The sequence below is a fragment of the Enoplosus armatus genome, chromosome 18 (genome assembly GCF_043641665.1).
Source record: "Enoplosus armatus isolate fEnoArm2 chromosome 18, fEnoArm2.hap1, whole genome shotgun sequence".
Classification (NCBI taxonomy): domain Eukaryota; kingdom Metazoa; phylum Chordata; class Actinopteri; order Centrarchiformes; family Enoplosidae; genus Enoplosus; species Enoplosus armatus.
In genome coordinates this window covers 5,862,625-5,881,536 of record NC_092197.1, presented here as the reverse complement: position 1 = coordinate 5,881,536, position 18,912 = coordinate 5,862,625, and the positions used below count along the sequence as shown (strand labels likewise).

The 18,912-nt window shown below is 43.0% G+C and overlaps 1 protein-coding gene across 1 annotated transcript in view; it reads left to right on the top strand.

Annotated features, from left to right (window-relative positions):
- The window catches only part of ntng2b (netrin g2b), a 56,699-nt gene that overhangs the window by 11,453 nt on the left and 26,334 nt on the right, over nt 1-18,912 (top strand). Inside the window, exon 2 of the mRNA XM_070924794.1 lies at nt 147-790. Within this exon, the coding sequence (XP_070780895.1) occupies nt 147-790 (644 nt within the window). The remainder of the gene's footprint in view (nt 1-146; nt 791-18,912) is intronic.

The following is an 18,912-nucleotide window of genomic DNA, read 5'->3' as shown; positions in this document are numbered from 1 at the left end:
CCCAGGGCCCCTTAGTGTCTGTGCCTGAGTCTGTGACATGTTTAGATTTACTTGTTAATATACATATTTTCTAAAGGCTACTATCTTTACGTTCACTCTCAAACCCTGACTGATGTATTACTGCTCTGTCTTCATCTCTCTTTTAGGAGAATCCATACCTGTGCAGTGACGAGTGTGATGCATCTAACCCAGACTTGGCCCACCCTCCTCAGCTGATGCAGGACCGTGAACGTAACGGCCTACTCACCTACTGGCAGACAGTCACATGGAGACGCCACCCAGAGCCCCTGCTGGCCAACATCTCCATGGCCTGGAACAAGAGTCTGGAGCTCACAGACGACATCCAGATCACCTTTGAGTACGGCCGTCCTACAATCATGGTACTGGATAAGTCCATGGACCACGGACGCTCCTGGCAGCCCTACCAGTTCTTCGCTGACGACTGCATGGACGCCTTTAACATGCCGCCCAAACGTGTGCGTGACCTTTCGCCCGCCAACATCACACGGGTCATCTGCACTGAGCAGTACTCGCGCTGGGTCGGCTCCAAGAACGAGAAGAATGTGAAGTTCGAGGTGCGGGCGCGCTTTGCTGTGTTTGCAGGACCGCGGCTGCTGAACATGGACAACCTGTACACTCGCATGGAAAGTATGAAGGGATTGAGGGACTTCTTCACCTTCACCAACCTTAGGATGAGGCTTCTCAGGCCCGCTCTCGGAGGCACCTACGTCCAGAGAGACAACCTGCTCAAGTACTTCTATGCCATCTCCAACATCGAGGTACCTGCCAGGTGAGGGTCAATGCTGACTTGATTTGGGACGCATATTTTCAAGTAAATGCCTTGACACATGTTCACTCCTTTAACATAAAACAGAATTCACTTGGAATGAGACAACCAATGGCAGATTCAGAGTTCTGGTAACCAAAGACAATGTTACTGCTGCTACGACCCACATCTACAAATCAATCAATCAGAGTACGACAAAAAAAGACAGAATACAGGCGAGATAATTTGTAGGTGAAAAACACACACACACACACACACACACACACACAACACAAACAAAAACAATGAAGGTGAAACAAAAGAGAAGTTGGTGGGACTCTTGTGGAGGTGTGGAAGCTTGTTCACTGTTTTTCTGCATTTTCAAAATGAGAGCAGCGCAGATGGATGCCACGCATTCATCGCAGAATCTGACATGCTGCATGTATGATTTCATACAGATTTCAGACCCATCTGTGTGACATGAAATAAACTTCACACAATCATTGTCGTCGCACAGTCTAAAGGCGCCTTAAAACCAACAAAGCTCTTGTGTCAGTAAAGTAAAATGTTCCCCACTTTAAGGCTAACTCTGGTGCAGAAGTTAAAGGGTTTTCACTGGGACTATTTCTTCAGTAGGAAGTAGATTCAGTTAAAACTATTTACAGTTTCCAAGTGTCATTTTTCAGAGCTTTTAGAGCCACGAACAGAATTCCATTCACTTCCATTGTATTGTGGTAGCAGCAGGAATAGATATCTGAACACAGATAAACTACCTGCATGGCTACAGTAGGTACCACCAAGTGTAAGTGGAAAACATGTCTTTTTATAGATTGGGTGAACTGACCCTGAAATAATGCCTATTTACACATAAAAGACAAAATACTATATTATACTATTATACGTTTAATCATAAAGCAACCTCCTTATTGTTGAATGTCTTTTCTCAAACATGACATATAAAGGAAAACCACCTGGTGATGAACATACCCTCTGGTCTGACATTCATGCAAACACACACACTCACACACATAGCCGATCTGATCTGAGGGCGTTTAATATGACCCTCTATCTCTCTCAACATGAATCCTGGTCTGCCTGTCACCGGCCTGTGAGGACAATGATTAATGACAGAAACATACGGCCTCGGTGGTCTAACGTAAACCGCCATCCACATTCTGCCAGGGGAGCCGGGAACCCTTACATGGCAACTTTGTGACAGTGAAGGATGCTCGGGCCGTCACGCTCCTGCTTAGCATCAACAAGCCATCTCTCCTACCTTTCAGAATTATCATTCCAATCAATACGGCGGGCTGACATTTGAATGGTATTTAACATCCTTGTTGGGATGGCATGGAATGGGAGGAAGGAGGCGTGAGTGAGTGTGTGTGTGTGTGTGTGTGTGTGTGTGTGTGTGATAGGGGTGATGGGTGAGAAGGGGAAAGTAAAAATGAGGGACTGTTTGAGAGAGGCGTTGGCCGATGTGGGCGTCTTATGTGTATGTGTGTGTGAAGTTGAGGTATGGGGGTTGTTTGATGAAGTCCTGAGTGGATGCTGACACAGCACACACACTCACGCACACACACACATGCACACGCAAACAGCCCTCTGGCACTGTGGAAAAGGCCTGCAGGTATTGATCACAGCCACTTTTCAGGCTCAGCACAGAATCAGAGAGAGAGGGGGAGATCAGCCCAATACCCTGGGGGTGAAACAGTCCATCACCATGCCAGAACCTCCACCACAACCAGCAAATTTAATAATCAACCTTCCCTGTTTTGAAATATTTCTGCTTATTTCTTTATTTAGTAGTCCACAAGCACACCAGATCTAAGAATTTTTCATCTGTCTCGAACTCCCTGCTGTGCCACTTTGCTTGAACCCCCCCCCCCCCCCCCCCCCCACGCACACACACACTGTAAGCTCTCAAACATTTCTCTTCATATTTATACTTTCAGAAATCTTTCGTAATTTCTCTCATCATCCAGAGAGCAGGGCTGGTGGCTGGTGACAGCTCGCGATAGTGTCAGTGTGTGCTGGATCTGGTAACAAGAGGACCCAAATTTAGCCCTGTGGAGATGACTGAGGCCAGTCCGTCTTCCGCCCCGGCCACCCACACCTCCCGTAACATAATCACTAATCAATAAGTTATTCTGGGCAGCCAGCAGGAGTATTAGGTGATAGTGGTGGGGGGTCTTCAACAGTACAGTACAATCAGGAGTGTCTGATGCTTACGGCTGGGAAATTGATTTTGGGGAGCGAGACGATTAGTCAATGTTCCCTGGACAAAAGGCTAAGCTATTTCATCTCATCTCATCTGGCCTTAGTAACATATTGGGATTTCCAATGCTTAAAATTTGAATAATGAATATTCCACTCTGCTGGTGCTCCGGCGGGGACGACGCACTAAAATGGGTTTTATATGATCAAGACCGAGTGGCAGTGTACCGCAGGTCGCCACGGTAATGAGATATGCTGGTGTTATCGATGGAGAGAGGGTTGTAGTCACTTCCTGGCCGTATTGTATGTCCCCAGGCCTCTAGCTGTGGCTCTCTGGCTGAACCCAGTTAAAAGTAATTATTATTAGTTAACTGTTCCTGATGATTTGAGTTGAGCCAGGGCAGAGACAGCAAAACAAGCCCTTTTCCCATCAACCAGTGTAAGATGTTACCTCCACGCGACGTGGCTGTTTTATCAGACGCTGCATTGTCAGAGTGACTGGCTGGGCTCTAAAGAGCTGGCGCAGGTATGTGGGAAACCAGGTACTCAGGGCTAAATTGTGCTGCCTTATCAATAAATACGTAACTTGATAGGCCATTAAGTGCAAACGCAGGAAAGCTAGGTTTGATGGGAGGGAGGTTGTAAATTTAGATTTGTGGACGCGATGAAAACACTCGGCAAACTGGATCTTGAGTAAGTTGTGAGAGGGCATTTCAGGTGGAGGGCAGCCAGAGGTGGGCAGAGAGGGGAGAAGGTCAAACAGAAGGAGTGGAGGCAAAGTCAAATTGGATAGAGTCGATAGAATATTATTGTATGATTCAGCATCACTCACTTTGTGTTGCAAAGTTCTCCCAAGGTTAACTGTAATGAGCTACAGTACTGACTACAATATAAACTCTAAGTCAAGGTGTTTTGGGTTTGGAAAGCCTCAGGCTTTATGCTCATTTTACAGGCTATATTCAACCCTTAGATGTGGCCATTTCCATATCACTGATGGGCCATGTGAAAGCCATCTCCAACCATCAAAGATAGAGTAGCAAAGCTTCTACTCTATCATCATTTACATCAGTGAAATCATATTCACCGGGAAGCTTAACTCATAAGCGGAGCTCTCAAATTCCCCCTCATTCATTGGTCCTCCGTCTCTACATTCCTGTTCCCTCTGCCCTATCTGTCAGCCGCCCTGCTGGACTGTAGTGTGGACTATAGCGGGTCCGTGGCTGGCCTGTAGTCTGCATTATGGATTAGACGTGGGGTCATGGATTGGGCCGTTTTAATGAAATAAGCAGCAGGTCGTACGGTTGGTCTTTATAATGGAATAAAGGAAAGGCTGTAAGCTCAGGAAGAGCCAACTAAGTGGATTAGGGCCAAGAGGGAGAGAAGGAGATGGAGCAGGATGAGGAGGAAGGCAAAGTCTGCATCATTTTCTCTCCTCGCTGGTAATCGTTGCAGCATCGAGTCCTCTTCTCCCCGAACTCTCAATTTGATTTGATTGGCTGATGGGGGAAGAATGACATTTAAGAGAAGCCAAGTGTGCAGTCTGAGTGTCTCTTGCTCCCCTACGTCAGTCAGCTGAGCAGAAAAAGTCCAGCACATGTACATTACAGCACTGTTGTGGATGACCACTATCCATGCCAATATGCACCTAGTGTAACCAAATTCACATTTTGACTAATAATTGTGCTCACAGAATTTATAGTATGTTAAAAATTATTGAATTTAACCCATTATTGGAATTTGAGGCAATCAATATTTTTTAAATGTGATTGTAAGTAGTTGGCCTCTGCAAAAAACTTAACAAACAGTGAAGAAAAAAACTGTCAAAACTTTGTTTCCAGCCAAGCCAGAATTTGAAAATAACTTCTATATAGCGAACTGTATACTATATGTACGGTGCTAAATGCTCACATCAGCATGCTAACATGCTAACATGCTGATGTTAAGCAGGTATAATGTTTAACGTGTTCACCATCTTAGTTTAGTGTGTTAGCAAGCTAAGATTTACAAATTAGCACTAAACACCAAGTACGGATGAGGCTGATGCAAATGTCATTAGTTTTGCAGGTATTTGGTCATAAAGCAAAGTGTTGCTCAAATTCTAATCTTGACCTGATGACAGAGATATGGGAAAAGTTAAGGGATCACCAAAGTTATTAGAATTCAGACCGACATTGCCACTGCTACAGCCGTTAGTTGGGCTAAAAATATCGAAAGAGTATTGATAATATTAACACCTCCACTACTTCTAGTACAAAACAATATAGTGTGGCCTTTAACCCCTAATTACATTTGATAGGCCCAGTCTTGTCTAAAGGCCCTATCTCTTTCCAACTATTAATTATTTTCCAGTAGTGAAAATTAGTGAAGAGCAAGCCTGCCAAAAACAAGCCATATGAATGCTAATGATATTCAGAGTGTTTTTACATGGTCGTGTTGTTTCATGTCTGCTTGACTCATTTATCCGTCGTGTGTCTGTGTTTCTCTCAGTGCCATCCTGGTCCCCTGCTGACAGAGCTAATGTGCTGAGAGGTTTAAGCTCTCCATCTCCTCACAGACTGGAACAGACCGGCATCGAAAACTTTACTGGTGTTTATTAACATGTTGCAGAGAGCAGAGAAAGGACAGTCATAGCAGTTTTTTATGACTTCTTTCATGTTTCTGTAGGTGTTCTTATTCATCTGGATATATCAGGACAGCCGGAGCAGCAGAAGTTCTTTGAAATTCTCCACCAAATGGCAATTTTTCTGCTTTACAAAATTTGCAACAGTAGCCATGAATATCATCTAAAATTAGCTGTATTTCTGCATTTAGCAAAAAAAAAGGGGGGTAATTTTCCAAAAGCAAAGGTATGCAAAAATTCCATATGTCTCTGGTAGTTTTCTGTTTAAGTTGCACATTTCGGTGATTTTTAGGTCCCGTTTACACCTGGTATTAACGTGATCACATCAGGATAATGACATCTGATCTGATCTAAGGGCCTTTGCATTCACACCTGGTATCAACAAATGTTCTTGTTAGTTCCGCCCGCACTGTGATTAGATCAGGGGCTTGCAGACTTGTCGACAAACATGGTACATCTCAGGTCAAGGCCATGGACTGGTGTATTTTTAAATCCCTTTTTGTGAGGGCAGACATGCTAGCGACAGCTGCTACTTTCAGCTTTTCCTGGGCTTGCTTAACCTCGCAGGAAAAGATGGAGTTAACTGATCTTACAACTTGCTGGGTGAAGTTTTTCTTGACAACGTGGTCATGCGAGAATCACCTATATCGATAAAGTGACGTGGCAAGACCCAGGCCTCATTTACACCTGCTATTAACATGTGATCTGTATGTGAATACATTGTCTGGATAATGATCCACAGGCCTTTGCATTTACACCTGGTATTAGTAAACGTTCTCATTATCTCGATTCTGCCCGTATTGAGATCGGACATCATTATGCAAATTCAGATGTGGTCTGGCTGATCCAATCTCATTCTGATCACAATGTATTCTGTGTGCATTTAAATGCGTTTTTCCTTATCCGGATAGGGTTTCCAGATACAGATGTAAAAGGGTAACTTGTTCTTGACCCGTGTGGAGCCACGTCTGCATCAGGTTTATTATGATTAATTAAAAGTTAAAGCTAAACCTGCCAGGCAATTATTATATTTTAGCAAATACTTAAAAAGAGTAAAATAGAAACTGTGTGCAGAACAAATAGTTTACCCTTCAAAATTAAACGAAACATGAAAAACTCCTGTTGCTATGACTCGACCAACATCAACTCAGTGTTCAAAAGATAAATCTGAGGGGTCACAAGATGATTAAAGGGGAACTCCGCTGATTTTACACATTGTTGTGATAACTTTCTGAAGTCTGTGAGTACTACAAACTGTTGTGCAGTGTTTCTAAGCCTTTAAACACATTAATCTGTTACTCCAGCTGGACTTCCTGGATCTTATTTCATTGTCTCACTGGTACCTTAAACAACACGCCCCCACCAACGCAGCCAGGCTGCTTTCAGTCTGAATCCAAACCCAGAGATGCATTGTGGGTAATGTAGGTGCCAGGTTTTGACAAGGAAGAAGAATGCGTGGAATAAAAAAGACAGATATCTCTGGTTCTGCTGCATTGATTTTCATCCTTTCTTTTTAAAGCTGTCTATCTGAGTGAGTCTGTGGAGTGCTCCTTGAACAGAATAGGGAAGAAGAAAAAGTTGAATTATAAAGCTTAACACTAAAATATTGGTAATTTGTGTGGAAAAACAACAACAAATATGATCTAAATTTTAACTCAACGTTCTCATTTAAACTTGGAAATCTCAAACCTTCAGTAACCCTGATATACGCTTGCTGTCACACTACCTCCTGAGGGATGGACTAATTAGACCCAGAATTGCTTGTCAGTGGCTAAATCTGACTGTTGCAAAGGTTTATTGTTGTACTGGAAGCGTGAATGAGGATGACAGGGCCGATAGTGAGGAGGCCTCGAGGCTTGGCCATCCTCTCCACCGTAGAAAAAGGAAGAACAGATGCTTCTCCTCTGCTCCCTTTTTTGAGCCTCCAGCCTTCCTATATTATCCATGTTGGGAGGGTGACTTTGACATTGGAAACTGTCACCACTATTTTTGAATTACGCCAAAGTTTTCTTTCGTGTCCTTTGCAGAGTGAAGGTGAGAGGATGGGAGGTATAAGCCTGGATCAGGGGGAGAGGGAGAGAAAGAAAAGAGGGAGGCAGATGATGGATTAACTCCTAGTTTCATGGGACTAGCTGGGGTGTGTGATTTTGTGATGAATGATGTGAGGTGTGATGCTCTGTAAATATTATTCTCCAGTTCACACGGCCACCACAGAGCAGAGTAACTCCCCACATATTCTCCATATTTTCCCCCCTCGGTTGAAAACTTCTGTTTCATGAGGAAACCGCTTTGCACTGGAATGCTGCCACCTTTTCCCTCATGAATGAAATATAAGATCCATGTTTGATGTGTGATGAGGAGAACACAGAAGCGGTGGCTTGTGTGTTCCCACCGAAGACAGGAAGCCTTCATGCGTGGCCCCTCCCACCCCGTTCAGACTCCTCCCCTTCGAGCTGTCTCCCTGCGAGGCAGCCGAGGCTCGGAAACAGATCACTTTTTAAATCATTCATGAGCACTCCCAAGAAAAGAAAGGCATGCAGAAAGCTGAGGGACCGCAATGAGGAATGTGTCATTGTTCCCCTCATATGCGGTGATTTATGGCACAATGGTTGTAACTGATTTGATAATCACAATTTATTTCCCCTCAGAAGGGAAGAAAGTTAAAGTCAGCAATTTCACCTGTTTTCCTTTCATTCCCCCGTCTTTTGTTCCACAGACAGTCTTTTTTTCATCCCTCTCCTTCTTCAATAGATTTGTCTTTTCTTCCTCCACCTTCCCACCCCTCCTCTTACTCATCTCATAAACATCCTTTTAAATTCACAAATACAATAAAGAATTTTCCCCACTAGCGCCTGCACTGTGCCTTACCCAGCATCTGGTGAGAGGGGAATCTCTTGATACCGCAAGCGTGCTTTAAAGCTGAAAAGCATGCTGGGAATTGTAAGTGGGAGAACATGAGGTAGAGGGAGGGTGTCCTTGGAAAGATGGTTTGTTCTCAGTCAGCCACATTAATTAGCATAGCATTATTACAGGCATGGTGTGTCTTTACTGCGGGGCTGTCGCTGTCATTGCTAGCATGTAGATGGACACAGATAAACCACTCATCAGTGAGAGACAGAAAAATGAGCCCATGTGTTTGTCAATGAGAAACACACCAGCTCACACTGTGATCAGTCACAGTCGCAGAACGAGTGAAAGATAAAGCATCTCATCACAAGGTCTTCATCAGTAGGTGGAGTTTGCTCAGTTGTTATTGATGTTCAAACTTTCCATTATTCGGAGCATTTTTACGCCTTCTTGTGAATGCTGTCGGAAAAGTTGTCGATTAGTTGATCTTTAGTCGCTCCGAACTTGAAATCTGGTACAGGGCGGAGAGACAAAGATGGATGCATATCGTTTCACCACCATCCTCATGAGTTTGACCTGAAGTTATTGCAACAAGAGTTCCAATAAGTTCAGTGTGATTCATCGGTCAACAGTCTTAGGGGGGGTCCTGGTCCCGGAGAGCTGCACTTTATTACCCATCAATTCATTTGCTGGCCCCGAAGTACATTCACAGTTTATACAGAATACTGAGTTCAATTACTTCATATTAAATCTGCACAAACCAGAGGTCATTTCATTAATTGCAAAATAATGGTTGGCCTTGGCTACACAAGAGTATCATTGTATGTTCAGTTCAGGTATGAATGTCTGAACCAGTTCACCACAAGTTATTCATTTATGTTGAGATAATTACTGAATAATTCTGCTACAGCTCAGAGCACCGGTAAACACTGTCCTCTCTGTGTTTTTTTAACAAAGACCCCCAAGTTTTAGTCCTTGTACTAATTGTCTTGCTAACTGCACTGTTGTGTTTTGAAGCTCTCCTTTCCTCCTTCCCCCTTCTCCTCCCCTGTTCCTCTCTCCTCACCTCCTCGCCTCTCCTCCTCTGGCCCAAGGCTCGGGCGGCTCACTTCTCGCTATGACTAATGATGTTCTCTCAGTCTCAAGGTTTTAGCAGGATAATTATATTAACCCCTGTCCTCTGGCTGATCCCAGCTCAGCTCCTCTTCCCCAGGCATCCTCCCCTCCATGGTCTCCCTGGAATTAGACACTAATACACACTTGGCTATGCAGGAACATTACAGCTGTATGTGTGTTTTGTGTTAGTGTGCGTGTGTGTGTAAGTTTTGGTGACTTTTAGGAGACTTTCTGCAAATTAGTTTATCATTTAAATGAGAGGACACGCAGCTAAGAAAAGGAGAGAAAGAATGTAAAGTAATTGTGTTTGTGGGCATGGGTGAACACGGGTGGAGGTTTGCAAACGTGTTGGCATGCTAATTCACAAAAACATGCCTTCACACATTAGAGGTTCAAAAGTGTGTCTCGAAAGTTCGCACGGCGGGCATATTGTCTCAGAGAGTGTATTCTGTTCTCCACTCCTTTTTTAAGTTTTTCATTCTGATATGCACACACAAAACAGACATAAAAGATCCTACAAAGATCCATATCGCCCCTGGGGGTCCGAGGACTCTGTGGGGGACTGCACAACAGGAAGAACCTCCCACTAAAGCCCATGTCGTGCCAGAGTTTCTGTCTCTTCATCACTTTTTCATTCCTCCCATTGCCTCCCAACTCCTTTTACTTCTTCTTCCTCATTCATTTCTTAAATAAGAGGAGGATGTACAATAACCCCCCCCCCCCCCCCACACACACACACACACACATAGACACACCTCCCCCACTCACGCCCAATTTCCTCTCTCCCCAGGTGTTACTCTTTGCTGTAGTGTTCATTAAAACACATTCAGCAGCAGTAAGGACTCTGCAGGGAGGTTACACTCTAATATCCAGCACAGTTACACAGTGATGTCGGGACGATCAGGGCTGGACGGTGCCAGGTCGAGGTCTCTTTAGTGGAAGAAGCCTTAAGATGCAGTGACATGGCTGCTTCAGCAAGAACAGTGTCAGCCACTCTGCATCATTCATGCTGCATCATGATGCATGAATATTACAATGCTGGTGTGCGGAGTCTTAAATTACCACCCACCAAGTGCCAAATGCCAGTAAAATATGTCTTGTGTGGACAAATTAATAAGGGTCACCCATCACAGTGGTCAGTGACTTCTGAGAGTGCATCTATTCATGGGTGATACCATTCAGCATATGTTATTCATAGGACAATAACATTTCATTAGTATCATGTAGAGACCCTAAGCAGAGAAAACTAGGTGAAACTGCTGATGCGGAGCTTTCACTCAGTATCTCAGTTAAAGTCTTGTTCCGCGTCAGAAAGAATGACAGTTTTGTTTTACCGAAATATGATTTTATATTAAATTTGTGATTTTTTTTGACACACAATTAAACAGAAAAATAAAATAAAATATTAGCCAATAAGAAGCAGTTGCTAGGCAATAAAAGTTTTAGTTTTAAAAAACACTTTACAATATTCATTATATTTTGAGTGATGATACGTATAAATTAATAAAAAAAAATTTGTCGTGTGTCCTGAAAAAAAAACCCAAGAAAGGTTGCCAGAGTAGCAAATAATTGTCCATTCATGCCCAGATATGCTCCAGTGTCCATAACCGCCATGATGGAAATGTCCACACAGGCTGGAATTGCATGTACTTGTATTGCATGTCAGAGTATGGGGATGTGCAATGATTTAAAAAGTAGTTAAAATAAAGTGAACATTAAGCAACACATAAATCAACATACACTACTTAGTTGCAGTCAGGTCAATATAATCAATAAAGGGACCCCAAGTCTTAACAAATTTAGTGCGAGTCAGATGCAGAGTACCTCACTTCCTCCAAATAAAGCCACAAAACAAGGGTTACACCCACTGTTTAAGTGAGAAAGTTATTTACAAATTGTGTCTCATCCTCATAAACCAAGTATCACAGGAAACAGCCAGGGTGACAAAATCCTATGAAAGCTGCACGTTAATTACCCCTGCAGTTTGAAAGGCCAGCAAAAACAGTACATTTTACACAGCTGGCATGTAACCCACACTTGAACTGTTCCAATATATAGCTCTCTCTCTCTCTCTCTCTCACACACACACACACACACACACACACACAGTCTCTGCTGTCGGTCCTCTGAGGTCTGGCCTGGAGAACAGGATGTGCCCAGGCTCCATTATTTAGTTATTTGGTCCTGTGCATACAGTACATAATTCAGAGAGCAGGTAGCTCAAAGTGGGCCTGACTCTGCCGCCTGCTGCTCTTGACACGACCCAAACCGACCAATGAGAGAGATGCTCTCAGGTCTGAGCGCCAGCACGCAACAACCATTTACTGTATCCTGTGTAAATAATTCACTCGTACGCTCAGTCAGACACAATATCTCTCTCTCTTTCTCTCTCTCTGTCTATGTCTCTCTCCATCCATCCCTCTATGTTGTGCAAAATCCCAAACTGAAAAGGCACACTTTTTAACTCAGAGCAAACTGTGCTAATATAATGAATCATCCCACAAACACACCAGGAAGGTCACACATCCCTGTACACTGCATAGTAGAGACACACGCACACAGGGTGTGGATTGCAAAGACAATCAAGGTCATTCCTGCCCTTTGAATAATTTAAGATGTCTTTTTGCCGGACATTTCACTCTCTTTTTCAAGGCCAAAAACATCCAGTGACCTCTCAACATTGAACGTATTTAGCAAGTGCATGTGCAGTATGTATGTGAATGTGTGTTAGAAAGACTGGGAGACCCCAAACAGACCCCCTTAGATGCTCCAGTAGAAAGTGTTTTCTCCCTTAGATGGCTTTTGGGACATGCACAAAAGAAAAGCTTGAAAACTGAGAAAGTAGAAAGAGATGGAGGATGTGGGAAAGACAGGAAGAGAGGATTGAGGCAGGAAATGTATCTAAAACATTTGTGGTCTTTTGCTGTGACAACTTCCATTCGATAATGACAGATAATGAGCTTGGGTGGAGTGATTTGTTTAAAAAATGTCATCCTCAGTTCATCAGTTCTGTTATTAATGAGAGAGTGAGAGGGGTTGATTGAAACGTGTGAAAGAACTATCATGATTATGAAAAGAGGCGCAATGTAATTCCCTTTCACCACATGATCGCAGGGGAGGTCAGTTATAGATTACCTGTTTAGTCTAGAGGGAGAGAGAAGGAGGAGCGCACATAAGAGAGAAAGGATGGATGGTGGAGAGTGGGGGGGGGGAAAGGTGAGGTGGGGCGGAGAGGAGAGGGAACGTTTGAAGAGACTCATGCTGCTCCCCTGCTACGGGAGGCTGCACTCGAGGAAAATCGATCCTCTCCCTTCAGAGAAAGAAATTTATGAAGCTGGAACATAAACGCAGTCATGTCCAATTAGCTGCCTTGAATTTATGAGGCGAGGCGGGTGGAGGGGGGGGGGGGGGGGTGGGAGGGGACGTGGTGATAAAGACTTCAGCAGAAGCCAATAAGGCGTGCTGCTGATCAATGATCCCGGCTTCACGCTACTCCCACTCCTCGCTTGGTCGCTTCCCGCCTCCTCGGGATACACTGTGTTGGAGGGCTCTGCTTTTTTTCTGCAGGCTGCCCTCTACCAATCAGATTTTACTTTATGGACGTACTTAAATATCACCTCCAGACATGTATTAAGACATATAAAAATACTCTGCTCTGAATAATAATTTATGTCTGATGTGGTTCATATAATTGCCTAGTTAAAATCACGTCTACTCCTTCTCCCTCATTGAAAAAATCCAGAATCTATGAATATGCAAATATTGTTTATTTCAAAAGTTTAAATACTGGATACAAGATGTCTCCTACTTCACTGAAAAGTCCAGTCTCAGTGTTTGTGCACTGAAGGTTTCAAATTCCCACATCACACTTGTGTAAGTTACATACTGGACCACGATTGGCTTTCAAACTAGTTGTGATGTCACAAAATCATGCTCTTACATACGCGTCTTAAACTCAGATTTAAGGTGAGCATAGAGAAACTTTCCCCCTTCAGCCGATGAATGTGAAAACACATACATCATTCTGCACAGTGAAGGTCAAACATCCAAGTGAAACATTTTTGAGTGGAGGGGGACATTAATCTTTGGATGCAAAGGACCTGAGAATGAACGAAATGAAAAAACGTGTCCACCACAAAGTACATCCTCAAAACTTGAGTTGAATCAAGTCCTCTTTTAGCAGATACTATACACTTCACAAAGGTAGGGCTAACTGTAGGGCTTTTGTATTTGATTGTATTATATTGTGATTTCCTGTCCATTTGCCTGCTATTTTATTCATCCCCTGCATATGCACATGGATCTCCATGTCATCAGTGAGCCCTGGTTTTGGTGTTTTCTCTCAGAGAAAGGCACTGACACTCATTGCCCATTAGACTCTCACTCTACTATTACTCTGGCAAGTTGTGTAGCCGGGTGTGTATTTTGTGGTATCAGGGGACCGAGTTGTTGCGAGTAGCGAGTGGGCCTTCTCAGTGACGGCTGATCGAACACAGAGCAGAGGAGGAGGGAGCTCTCCTGCTGGGTCAGAGCCGCATCGATGCGGTCTGTCATCACAGGTTAGAGCACGTCGATGCGGACCCTCCTCCTGCTCCTCCTCCGAGTCTCACCGCTGTAGTCGGAGGCAGGCAGACTGTCAGGGCTTTGACACAATTGCCCTACTCCCTGCTGAACTGACTGCTCAGCCCCCTGCATTGTCTTTACCCCCCTATTTTCTCCTCCACCCACTCCTCTCTAACACATGTCCACAACCCAATTTACCCAATGCACTCCACAGTGAGCACTGGTGCAACGGGCAGCAGCAAAAGAGCTAAAGGGGTAAGGCTGCATAGACAGACAGAAGAGTAAAGAAAGAAAGAGATGGGAGGACAAAATGGGATATCAGAGAGGAAGAGCAAAGGGAAAGACTGGAGGACTGGAACAGTTACAGTGGATGGAATTTGGGAGCAAAAATAAAAAATATAGTGGGAGGAGAGAGCAAAACAGAAAATAACAGAGAGGCAGTGATAGCTGCGTCCCCAGAGAGGAATAGAGGAATAGGCGTCGACTACAGTAAAGAGACAGATAAAGCCCCATTAACTGCTGCTTCCAGCTGCTTTCTCAGGCTCTGCCACCACATGACTCCTCCCTTGATGTTTGTTTATCTTTCTTATTATTTATTCCCCTAATTGCTGCGTCTCTGCTGTCTAAAACAGGCAGTCCCCGTATCATTAAATACACAGAGCCGACATGACTTCACAGAGACAAGATTGCGAGAATGGACAGAGAAACATGCAGATACAGAAAGGCTGACAATTACTGTATCTATCATTATCTATCGATAATTACTGCAGATCATTGGTTAGATGCAAGACATAGTGTGAGCATGCTGATATGTAGATGATACACGTATGATGTTACATGATCTTATGTCTCCAAAAATATATGTTTATATCCTACTTAGTGGTTTTGCCTTGTATGTTTTGAAGGAAACATAATTATTGCCTGGATTATGTTCACTGGCAACATAATCAGACAAAGTGTGACTTCTTGTACCACACAGACGTTGCAGGGAGGCGGTGGGTATGGATGTTAGCCATATATAGAGAGACTGGGATTTGCTTCAAGTTCCAAAAACACTTTGATATGGAAAGATTATGGTTTTTGTTAAATATAGAAAATGTACACAAGTCCTGTCATGTGTCAAACTCTTTCTCTAACCTTAACCATAAAGTGCTCTGAGTTGCCTAAACCTTAAAAGTATTAATCATGTAGTAGTTGCCATGAGTGCATATTGTATTGATATTGTAGTCAAAACAAATGACATACAGTTACGTTCAGTTTCAACATTTTGAAACTTTAGAGATATGTTCGTTAAAACAGTTACTCATTCGGTTTATTAAAATCACAATCCAGCATTACATTTCTTTTACAACATACATGCTGTTGAAAATTAGTAATACATCATTGTACTTAATAAGAGACAGGGATGCTAAGGTAAAGCTTTAATGGAGTAATGCTTTCCTCCGTATGTAGAACCCCTTTTCTTGAGGGGACATAAAAATGACTTGTTACTTGCTGGTTTGTTAGTATCTAACAGCGTTATCTCAAGTAAGTTATTATCTACTCCACAGTCCTCCATATGTAGTAGTTTTCATTGTTAGAGGTGGAGTCCACCTTTCCCGCAAGTAAGTGCAAAAGCTAGTGTAAGTCTGCATTTCACATGATGCGGAGCAGGGAAAGATCGTGGTTTCAGTTAAAATAACTACTTGGTTAAGGTTAGGGAACAACCGCGGTCATCGTAAAAAAAAAAATAAGCTGTTGATGGGAAACAGGAAACGAACTGTGCCCTTCAGTGTTAACGTTTGATGTTTTGTTGACCCATCCATCGACCCGACCTCCTTCCTCTGCGGACTTTGTGGCTCTATAATAACATCACCCAACTTCCTCCTTTGCTCCCAACGGACGAGAGTCATAATTCCTATGTTGCTTGAATGTAAAAACAAATTCTTTTTGTCCATTTACTGAAACGACTGATACTCTGGATTTTTTTGGGAGGACGGTCTCCAACAGACTGATAAACAGAAGTATTGACCCATAATTACACCAGCTAATTAAAACACCACCTTGTGTGTGTGGTTTCTAATGTAGACTGGAATACATTTGAATCACTTATTTCCTTCTCTTTCTCACCCAGCTTTCTCTTGCCCTTCTTTGCCTTTTCCTCCACTCACCTTCTCTCATTTCATCTCTCCTCTCTCTAAGTAAATAGACAGGGTTGTGATGGATCCAGCTGTCCCGTCTTAACTTCCTTCAGCTCGGTGCTGCTACTACCACTTTGATGACTTTGCAGTGAAGGCAGACATCTTGCACATTAACATATGATTGTGCCCATGTATTATTTGTGTGTGGAGGGACTGAAGAAAGGGATCGGGAGAAATCCCAGTGCAAGCTGTCATCCAAAAGAGAGGGAGCTAAAGAGACACGGCACTTGAAAAGTCGGAGTGGCACATCCTTCATGCGGAAGGAGTGCAAGGCAAGAAGTACTCGTGGTCGTCCTGGGCTGTACTATGTGGTAGGAGTCAGAAAAGCAGGTCAAGGGGATGGAGTGTCCACAAAGTTTCAACATGCCAGACTGTGCGACTCAATAATTTGCTTTCATTATTAAATTAGCAGAGGATTTAGTTAATATTAAGAGAAATTACATCAGAGTAAATTAATGGATACATCAGAGTAAATTAATGGATCCAGACACATCTCCTCATGTAGGCTTTAACTTCAGGGAATGTCAACTGTCCAGATAATTGACAAGCGGGAGGCCATTTCCTCTGGTACGCTGCGGCCATTAGGCCTGTAAGACACAAACAGCACAGCAGCATAACTAGAAAATCACTCTGTTCTTCAGTATTGATTTTAAACTACAACTTCTAGATCCTGCACTCAGGCGCCTCCACTTTTAAGATGAGACAGATGAGATTTATCACCGAAGACGCAGGAGATGAGAAGCGCTGATATGTTCGGCGCTGTCAGTCACTCAATGCAGGCATTAGTCACCGTGCCTCTGCTTCTCTGATCTGTTGTCTGTCATCGGCGCTCTCAGAGAAACGCATCGCAATCACACGAAGAGGAAAGACACACACACACACACACACCTGTCTCATTTCACACACTCACTCTCTCTCCATTTTCTCCATGAAAAAGAGATGTTCAATTTCCTTCTTTCCGCTAAGTGGACAGCTCGTGTCCTTCAGAAAGCATGCAGGAAACAAGGCCTTGTCGGTGGATGGATTCTCCCTGGCACGTCCTGTCAGCTCGTCCAGGTGATCAGAGGGAAACGTGGGTAATTTATAGGACTGAAAGCAACAATGTGATGCGAGACACAACTCACCACGATCGGCTGTCTCCATTTCTTTCCTGTGAAGCTAACTGTGTGTTTCGAAGTCCCAGTCATCGTTATTCTGTTTGTAAAGTGACGTTGTGAAACTAGGGTTGAGGTATAAACCAAAAGAAAATAAACAAAATGAAAAAAAAAAACGGATGAGAAAGCGCAAATTAGTGTGAGGAAGGAAGATTGAAGTAGTCATCTCGCCAGAATACAGGGGCCATTCTTTGAATATTTGATGCAGACGGATAGCTGTTCACTCCAGTGGAACAAACTGGATTGGAGTCCAGTCGCTCATCTGGAAAAGGCTGTAATTTGAAGTCGTAGCTGGAGAGTGTCCTTAAGATCCTCATTTCCTTTCCAGCAGAACTTCAACCTCTGGATCGGCCCACCTGGGCCCTGCCCTCTGCCGAGGGCGTACTGTGCGCACATTATGTCGATGCATGCACGCACACTCACACACACTCAGACACTTTCACAGGCAGTAATTGTAAACAGCAATTTGCTCCCAAATGGTAGTCTTGGATAGAGAGTGGGTAAATAGATTTTTTCAGTTTACATCCTGCTGTATGTTTTCCTATGCTTCCAAATTATTTGAAAAGAGGAAAAGCAACAAGCAATATTTACACGTCATTTATTTACTATGAAAATGCAACTCCTCTTCCATAAATTATAAAATAAACTGAATATTAAAAAATTACACCAAAACTAGTCATATAATGTTTGCAACATTCTGTTATGGCTGCAACTAATGTTTATTTTTATTATCAATTAATGCTGATTATTCAGTTAATTACTTGATATATTGTTTCTTCTATAAATTATCAGAAAATAGTGAGTGCCTAATTTCCCAGAGTTCAAGGTGACATCTTCAAATTTCTTCTTTTATCCAACCAACAGTCCAAAACCCAAAGATATTCGGTTTACTATCAAATATGATGAGGCAGCATTTAAGAAGTTGGATCCTGAGAAGTTTTGGCATTCTTGCTTGAAAATTAATATAATTGCCAATAAATTTTCTGTTAATTGACTACTTGATGAATCACTTAATAGTTGCAGCTCTACATCGAGTCAATCAGGACCTTTGACTATCGGCAGGATTTTTCATATTTTGTAAAAAAAACCCCAGTTAGATTCATTTTTGATACTTCACTCAGTCAGAGTGGAGAAATCAAATGACACAGAATCAAATGGACTGGCAACTGTACAAACTGCACTAGCAAGCATCAAAATAGAAATGGGCGCTGTAGCTTTGCCAGTGATTTCTGAGAGGAAACTGAATTTGAGACCAAAAGATTACACTTAACATAGTAAACTTAACATAGTAACTGTGGTATTTTTCTGTATATGTATTTTCAGCCAATTAATCTCGAGTGTCGTGTCACATGTGTTTCAACTCTTATTTCTGCAACATTTTACTGATGCATGCGTTGGTGTATGCGCCCATAAATATAAATGCACACACACATCCACGCACATATAAAG